The 9560-nt window shown below is 25.9% G+C and overlaps 1 protein-coding gene across 1 annotated transcript; it reads right to left on the bottom strand.

The window, feature by feature from the left end:
- Nucleotides 1-5991: 5991 nt before the first annotated feature.
- Nucleotides 5992-9343, bottom strand: LOC113554715 (odorant receptor 43b-like). Its single transcript, XM_026958678.1, has 5 exons — nt 8685-9343; nt 7808-7916; nt 7376-7480; nt 7147-7302; nt 5992-6066 (listed from the first exon to the last, which is right to left on the bottom strand). The coding sequence occupies exons 1-5, from the start codon at nt 9341-9343 to the stop codon at nt 5992-5994; spliced, it is 1104 nt and encodes a 367-aa protein (XP_026814479.1).
- Nucleotides 9344-9560: the final 217 nt, after the last annotated feature.

Genomic DNA, 9560 nt, shown 5'->3' with positions numbered 1-9560 from the left:
AATTTTAATTTATTCAACCACATAACCCATACCTAGCAATCTCACTAGACAAACAAAAATGTATTTCCTTAACAGAAAATGACTATACTAATTGTAACACATTTGGCCTTATAAAATATTTTTTATAAAAAAATGTCGTATACTTCAAAACATATCCAATATATGAGATTCATTTTTATGGTTCAGATAACTTAGTTAAATTACCAGATAACTGTGGAGTACGACATGGTTAATTCAATAACACTCATTTTGAAAAATTGCAACGCAGTAATTATTCTTTTGTTTACTGGACAATAAATAAAATTGTAACAACCATGGTATGTCTAACCGCTAGAACCTTCTATACTTTACAGGGTACAGGTATTTTAAAAATACCGTAAGACTGCGTAGTATACACACCATCCACAATATTAACACCACTAAAAGAAACTAATGGGACAGTGTTTATAGATTATTATCCGGAGTTTAACCTTATAAATTTAAGCCAATTAACAAATAAAATAAAAATAATCCAATCATCAAACATGCCCTTTATTTTATCGAAGTTACAAATGCCAAATCTGAAAGACCTAAAAGAATCTACCAACAAATTAGACTATGTAGTGACAGAAATAGAAAAACAAAATGAAAATGATTTTAATATTGCAAATAATGTAATTTATCAGTATGGAATACATAATATTTGCGTTCTAAAAATAAGCTATATAGTTATTCATATAGTGATAAAAATCTAATATTGTATTTTGCAGGATAAACAAAACACTCAAAACAGGAATTTATAAAACAACGAAGAATCAGGTGTCAAGATAGAATAGTGTAACTCTATCAAATAATCATATATACGAGTATGTACGTTTATATTTTTTAGCATTAAGATAAATTAATTTTTTTCTCTTATTTTTGTTCTTCAAAAAAAATAATAATGATAATGAAAAATGAAAAAAAAAAGAATGAGAAATTGTATAAGTTTAGGTGAACACGACGTCATCGACTTTTAGCACCCGACATTGAATGACGACTACGATAGAAATTTTTTAAAACATAGATTGGATAATTTATTCATAGGTATATTAGCTGTCAACAAAGCCTTGTATAGAGCTTGATTAAATATAGACTTTTTTGTAGCGTACTAGCATTTGTTATAAAGGGTTGTATAATTAGCTTACTTGTTACATTTTCAACACGCTTAACTGTCCGTTGTTTTTCTGTTTTAAGATGTTGGATGACAATAAACTGAATAAACCTTTTATCCACACTTACTATCGTTTCACAAAAATTATAAAACAATACATTTTGGTCTGCTGAAAAACATCTGACCCAAATTCTGCAATAAATTTTTTTAACTAGAACATTCGTTATCTGCTTAGTCTTTTTTGTTGCGAAACGAAATTAAATTTAAAATGTAATATAATTTACAACAAAAATAAAAATAATATATTACGGTTGTACGACGCGGACACGAGACCGCAACACACAAGACTGATATGTGGGCTGCTGTATGCTAGCAGAATAATGACGAGCCGTATAGGAAACTATTTAAAAATAAAAATCCAGAAAGTTCTCTTCAAATATTTTATCTTTATTTGACGTCTATCAATAATAATTGATTTCAATAGCGCACAGAAAACTCTTATTAACTATTATAGTACATTATACTTAAAATAAAGCATGTTAAATGCATAAAAAAATGTCTATTAAAACCTCAAAATATGCCATTTTTTTATATATTTAAATTCGTTACAACTTTAAACAAATTTCTGTCTTAGCAATTTATTGGACTATTCAATAAAAATATGCGAATTCAATAAGTCCCGAGCCCTAATAATAATTATTATTGTCCTCCTTATTTGACAGGAATAACGTGATGCACACGTGTTCACCTTTTTTAATTTTATGTTATGATTTTAGGTACGAAAAGTGTTTGAAAATTTTCTGGACTAAAATCTGAATAAAATTAAAGAATTCATTGAATCATACATAAAAACATAGTAAGAATGTATAAATACAGTAAATCCAGATTATATTTTGAAAATAGTAAAATCAGACGATACAATTCAAGAAGAAATTCTGAAAGCTATAAACATAAAAAAACACGAAGATAAACATAAAACAGAACTAGTTGTAAACTGTTCTGGGATGCCAGTTTTTCCAATTTCTGATAGAATGTCCCAAATCGAAAGATTAAAAGCGGTTAGAATTTAAATGTTATATCAATTATTAACTAGTCTGAATTACGAAGAATCATTCAAAGAACTATCTGAATAGATAAAATTACATAAATATTTATGTCAATGTTATTTTGAATACATTAGGAAAATTGTCCGAGACTTTGTGCCTAAAAGAATTAATCACAAAATGGTAAATTCGATTATTAAACACCTTGATAAACGTTTAAATGAAGAGATTTTTCAAACTTGTTCAAGGGAAGAAAACATAGGTGAAATTCTTTCAGAACACGAAAGTATCGAAACCAAGTTGGATACAGTTAAAAAAGCGATAAAAACTATGGTTAATATTCAATATTTTTAACTTATATTTTTGAAACTACGAGTATACATATTCTTATTTTCAATATATTGCAATTTCGATTACAATAGCTCATTAATAATATAGTTTTTAAATTTTAATTTAACCATTTTATTTTTAACTTATTGTCAAGAATTAAGCAGTTTTATTTCATATGTTAAATGTATATTGTTCATTTGCTTACGTAGGTTATATTATTATATTTAATCAACATTTATTTTATTAATTAGATTAATTTTAATTTTGAGTTATTATATTGTAAAATTTAATACCTATGTAAGTAGATATTTATGTATTTTATATTTTGTTAAATTTATTTATGAAAAAAATCAATTTGGCAGGTTATAAAATTTCTATACAAAACATTTATATCTAGGTATAGTTTATTTATTTATTTGTGTTGTTTTAATCTAAGTGTTTAGTAACAATAATATTAATATTACCGGTTTATAAACATCTTATGTTTGATTTAAATGACAACTATAAAATATGAAATGACAAACGATTTTTATAAATATAAATAAAAATCACACCTTTTTTTTTATTCAGAAAGTCACCGGACAGCGTAGTCTTTCAAAAGTGTAGATTTTTTTACCTACTGAGAAATAATGTATTTCGCATTTCACAAGAAGGTGCTCCATTGTTTGAATTTTTCCATTGATCTAGACATTTATTGACAGCAGTAAACCATATAGGTTATAAGTTATAACGTATTTATATTTTTATATCGTAGCATAACATACCTATTGGCTATTTGTATAATATAAATAGGTACCAACAAGGCACAATCATATAACATGTTGTACATATTTTTCTATGTACGTAAGTATAATAATGTAAAGATTTTTTTTTATCTTTTGATTATATTAGCTGCAGTCTTTAGAATCTGTTTATGCTTTGTTTTATAATCTTAGTGTTTTTTGGTCGTAGAGGCTAAAATTACAGAAGTTATAGATTTAAGTTTACTGTATAAACACAAATGTGATTTTCGTTGTTTAAAAAATAAAAATACGATACAACACTGTTAGTTTTTATAATTATATTTTGGTCCTTTTATTGGGGTATTGAAATTTGAAAGTATGGTATAATGACATATAAACTTAAGAGGATACTACAAGTCTACCCTTTTCATTATGTTTTCGTATTAAAAACACATAGGATACAACATCGTCAATTTGCGTTCAGTAGTAACAGTTTCGTGTTGTTAGCTTTAATACGAATTGGACTTGTATTTTTTAAATATCAAACTTAACGATAAGAACATTATCTGCGTTTTTCAGTACTTACCTATTTAATTTTAAAGAGAATTATTATCATTTTAAAATTTGGATATTTTACATACTCGAGATTTTGGTAAAGAAGTATGTAAATTACTTACTATAGTTCTTATTTTTAAAGTTAATCATGTATCAATTCACTCTAATTATTAAATCTAACAACTAAAATTTACTATGTTATTCACTTGTACGTTTGTAAGACGGTTAGCCTTATAGAAACAACACGTTATGTAAGTATAACATCATCTTAAGGTAATATTACAGCCCCAACTAAAACGTTTAAACATATCAAAGCGAGCCTAAGCTTTGCAGCCTTCGACATATATATACACTATTTTCTCCATTAAATACTTATTTATATTAACAAAACAAAAATCAACATACTTCTGTGTAAGTACATTATATTTATTCATATATAAAAATTAGTCGTTTTTATACATAACAGTTAACTAATTAACTAGATCAGTATACAGTCGGGTATAGAGTAGTAAACCTTAGCTCTACTAGTTTAAGTTAGTTATATACGTCAGACCAGTAGCGCCTAGGTTAATTTAAAATCATGTGTTGTGAAATTATACATTATTTATATAGAGTATAGACATCCGCCACCATCTAAATTTGTTTATAGACCAACATATCTTCATATATTTACTAATTATAGCTAGATGGCTAAGCTTAAACTGTTGACATTAGATTGCACGGTATTGCTTTAGATTTTGAAGAGTTAAGCTATTTATATAAGGGTACCTAATGTATTCATATATTTACGATAGCTTGAATTCAACAAATACTTTATTTGGACACTATAGGCATTCGCTTTAAACCCAACATTAAAAATAAGCCTACGGGAACCACCGCCCGCTCAAAGGATATGTTGCAGTCGCAACAATTGATCATAACTCATAAGGTTCAGTGCCACTGCGTCAGACAAACCGCCGGAGAACTAGTGTTCGGAGAAGCCGGTCAAAACACCTTCTTCACACCGACGCAGTGGCAACAGCTAGACGACGGCTATAATAATACCGGGTTGCCATTATGTATTGCATATAATATAGTATCATTATTCTACTATTCTATCTATAACGATGGCCAAATATAATTTTTTTTTTATAGGTTACCTAACTTAGTTAACATATTAGCATAACTTCTATATTACTGTCTACTGACTATTCTCACATCTCGCCGTGTTTATGTCTATACTTTTTTTATTTCTTCACTTCTTAGCGTGCGCCGTTGATGTTCCCGACTTTCTCTCATCAGTCCCATTCCGTGTTCCTATCTACCCCTCGAGAAACCACACACTTTTTTGCGTTTTATTGTATTTCTCCCCCTTCTCTTTTGGACACAATTCATAGAGTGATTCATACACAATTTTTAATACTACGTACCAATAATAAATTAAATCTAGACTAAAATAAATAATAATATGGCTTTATAATATTACATAAATATGAATTATTTTTAAATCCAAAAATCAAAATACATTGTCATCAAATCAATATTGTCTATGATATGGTTGTTGTGAATCTATAAAAAAAAACCTAAAAAAATCAACAATTTATAAATATAATATACTAATACATAATTAGGCACAATTGTAAAAATAATAGCATATTATAATATGATAGATTATATAGTTAATAAAATTAGAAACATTCATATTTCAAATGTATGTAATAAAAAATAATAGTAGAACTATTAGATATAAATTTATAATACATACATGTATAAAATATAGTAAATAGCTTATAAAGGTAAAAATAAAATTTAATCATAAGCTTTTCTAATATGATGACTTATTACAATTCATTACATTTATAGTATGATTTTTAGTTGTAATTAGAAATTTCTAGGATACCAAATATCGGATCAAATTAAAAAGACAGATTATGATACATAATACGATAGATCAGAGATTTACATCTACGTGCATTTTACATAACACATAGACTTAATTAATTCTTTCAAATAATAATAACAAAATGCAATGTACAATTGTATAAGAATAAGTATTTCGGAACTTTTTTTTACCAAATATTGTTTTTAGGACTATTTTTATCGGGAATTTTTTTCGAAGACTATTATATAATTTTTCGTCATAGTTATTTAGAACGGTATAATAGACTAAATTCAATTAAATATTACGAATTTACCTGAATCTATTTCATTTTTTTTCTTCATTTCATCATTATGACAACTTGTGAGGTTTTATAATTTCCGATGACAGTAACACGTTAAGCACTGTATATGACATCTTTACTATCTGAAATAAAGAATTTTTAAATAAATTAAACGCAATTAAAATAATAATTACGATTATTGGCTTAATTACTAAATTTAGTTTTTAATTATACCATATGAACATATTGTCCGTGTTTTATATTATATATTAAAATCGTGTATACTTAAAAATAATAAATCTTAAATAACTTTTTAAAAATAAAATTTAAGAAAAATTACCAGTTGTTATAGGTATGTGCATTATATTAAATAGTTTAAATGCTAGTATTACTACAGTAATAGTAGTATTATATTAATATCGAATGGTGATTTCAAACAAATATAATCAATTTGTAAGTGGCAAGTGCCAAACTGTTATAATAATTATCATAGTATTAAATTAAATGTAATGTATAAATATAGTTTTAAAAGTTATGATGCTAGTATGAAGGATATTGACTAATGAGCTGTTCATTTTGCTTGAACACATTTTTATAAACGGATTTTTTAAAAATGAATAATTTATGCATAAAAATGTATTATTTAAGAGGTATCCTCAACAACGAATATTTAGGGTTTAAATAATAACACTATTAAGTATTAAATGATTTAAATGTATATTTTATATACTTTTCAAATGTTTTTGAGGTGTCATCAATTTTTGTATTTACAATATTATTGTAACCTGTAGCCTGTAGTCTGTAGTTATGCATCGTATTAATTAATTACGTATAATATTTCAGTTAATTAATTAGTTATAAACTATTATTAATTAATACTAAATCCCTTTTCGTCGTAATTAGGTTTTTTAGGTTTTGTAATTTTATTGTGACTTGTGAGTTGTGCAAGTATCAAAATGATAATAAATTTACACTATACCGAGTGTTTTTATTGGATAAACTAATTAAAATTGTAAATGTACGAGTACTATAATCCTTATATTTTTATACGAGTAACTATTATAACAGATTGTAATGATTTTGATAGAAGAAAATAAAATTTCATAAAATGATATTTTTATACATATCTGTTCATATTAATAATTTTAGATTATATTTTTTCTTCTAAGAGAACCATTAAACAATAATTTTGAAGATAATTTATTTTATAATAAATCACTTACTTTTAGAAGTAAATTTAAATTAATGGTAAAAATGTAACCAACTGTAAATGTTAATGGTATTGTAGCTCTTGTCATCATTATTAAAATAGAACTTTTGAACGATTTGTTAAGATAAAAATATGAATTATCAAAAAGGACATGTAATATTTCATCATGCTAAAATATATTTTAGAAATTTAGTCAATTTTCATTAATTGCATACCATTAAAATATTAAATATTATACTTACTAAATCCAAAAGCACACTTCCGTAAAAAGTATAAATTGTAATATTTATAATAGCTGCTATACTGCTGGCTATACATATTGATAATATTGTTTGATTAATATAACCCTAAAATACAACAATTATTTTTTAATTATTCTTAATGCATCACTTAATAAATATAATTTATTAAAAAAATGATTTTTTACTAAATTTAAAATTTTTTTTATATTTACATAATATATTGGTTCTATTGTATATTTTTTTTTATAAATTTTGAACTTAATAAGACGAGGTGGGTAATAAAATAAATATACATACTATTTACATAATGTTAATAATAATTATCGAGAAGTGTGAACTTTTTGTTTTATGATAATTAATTGAATTTTAAGAAAATAATACTAAATAAAAAGTTGTCTAAAAGTACTCTTATTATATTTTATCAATACTTACCCGAATAGCTTGAATCACTAGAGAAGTAGTCAAGCCAAAATATATAGCATTGAATGACATTGATAGTAATATTGGTTTCGTAAATACTTTCTTCATTATATTAAAATATCTAAAATTAATAAAACTAACAGTGCGTATAATTCATTAACCAATATTTTTTTTAGATTTTAAGGGAATATGTTATCTAATTTAAAAAATGAATAATTCTAGACACTTTTAATTTTCAGAAAATATTCATGTTTTATTTATCAATAAAAAATATAATTTTAAAAATAGTATGACTTATTGTGTTATTTATAGATAATACCTAAAAAAAAACATAAAATATTATTTAAAATTTTCGATTTATGTACGATCAAATTGTTTATGAGTAAAAAAGTTTAAAAATGTAACACAACATCCCATATAACTTGTTGTTATATAAATTGTATAATATTGAAATTAAAAAAAAACATAGGTCCAATTTTTTTCAAAAGTGTGAAAATTTTGTTTTGATTACTTGGTTTTATAACCTAACCTATTTAAAATGACGGATTGACGGAAAACATAACGTATAGAAATAAAAATAATAATTTAGAACAGAATAAGGGATGTATGACTTAGCCTTTTTTTTAACTTTAGAAGTAGCCGCAATGATGGACGTCTGAAACACTATTATATTTACTGCAAATAGTAACTAGATGTATTCTTAGAGGACTATTTTCTATCTTTCAGATATATATTATGATAAATTGATAACCATTTTAATAATTTAACATTTAATCTAAATAAGGATGTTTTAACTTGTGTAACGAAAATGAATTCGGACGACCGAATCGAACGCTTTTTTTTTATATCGGTACACACCGCATCTATTTTATTATATTTTCCAACTTACGTTAATAACCTTTGATGTTGAATGACTGCATACTTCATTTTTTGTTCATCGTTGTCGACAACAGCTTCTCGAATCGTTTGTACAATAGCCTCTAACCTATTTTTCAAAACGCCCACATAATATATAAACGTCGTGTTTATAAAACAAAGTTCGACGTGTGCTATGTACACGGATATTGCGTATACAAAGTATTTGCCCGCGTAAATTACGAGATTGTCGGTCTTTATCGGTAACACGTCTAAGAAAGGAAACGTGAAGGGATCTCCTACGCGTACCGAATCGCTGAGAATCGCATAGGTGACCGGGAAAATTACAAACATGTTCGACGCTATCAGATGGTACATCGTTATTATGTTTATTTTCGATTGATAGTCGTCCGGTATTCCCGACCGTTTCGAGTACTGCTCCATTTCGCAGAATTGATTTTGATGATAGATCCTAAAAGTGATGTTCAGCAGTATTACACATTCTATCAATATGCACAACAATGTAAACAGTTTGATGGATACGCTCTGTTCGTGATGGATAATTGACACACACGTCGTGATTAAATAATAAAACGTTATGAAAAATTCGAAATACGTCAAGTAAAGCATTCTCTTACTATCGGTGCACCCAGTCATTCGCAAGAACACGTTAACGGCGTCTATGCGGGGCATTGCTGAAAGTCTTTACTGCACTGAGGTACTAGAGCGTGTGTAGTGTGTGTACGTTTCTTTTTGTATGGTCCTGTATTACACTGTGTGTTATATACAATTTAATAATATGTATAAAATAATTAATAAACATAAGGACATAAGGTATATTGTGTTTAATAATAAAATACAAGACACAACTAGCCCTAAATAATATATGAAATGTATATAAGAATGTTTG

This window comes from Rhopalosiphum maidis, chromosome 2 (assembly GCF_003676215.2).
Source record: "Rhopalosiphum maidis isolate BTI-1 chromosome 2, ASM367621v3, whole genome shotgun sequence".
Lineage (NCBI taxonomy): Eukaryota > Metazoa > Arthropoda > Insecta > Hemiptera > Aphididae > Rhopalosiphum > Rhopalosiphum maidis.
This window is presented reverse-complemented; position numbering and strand designations above follow the sequence as displayed.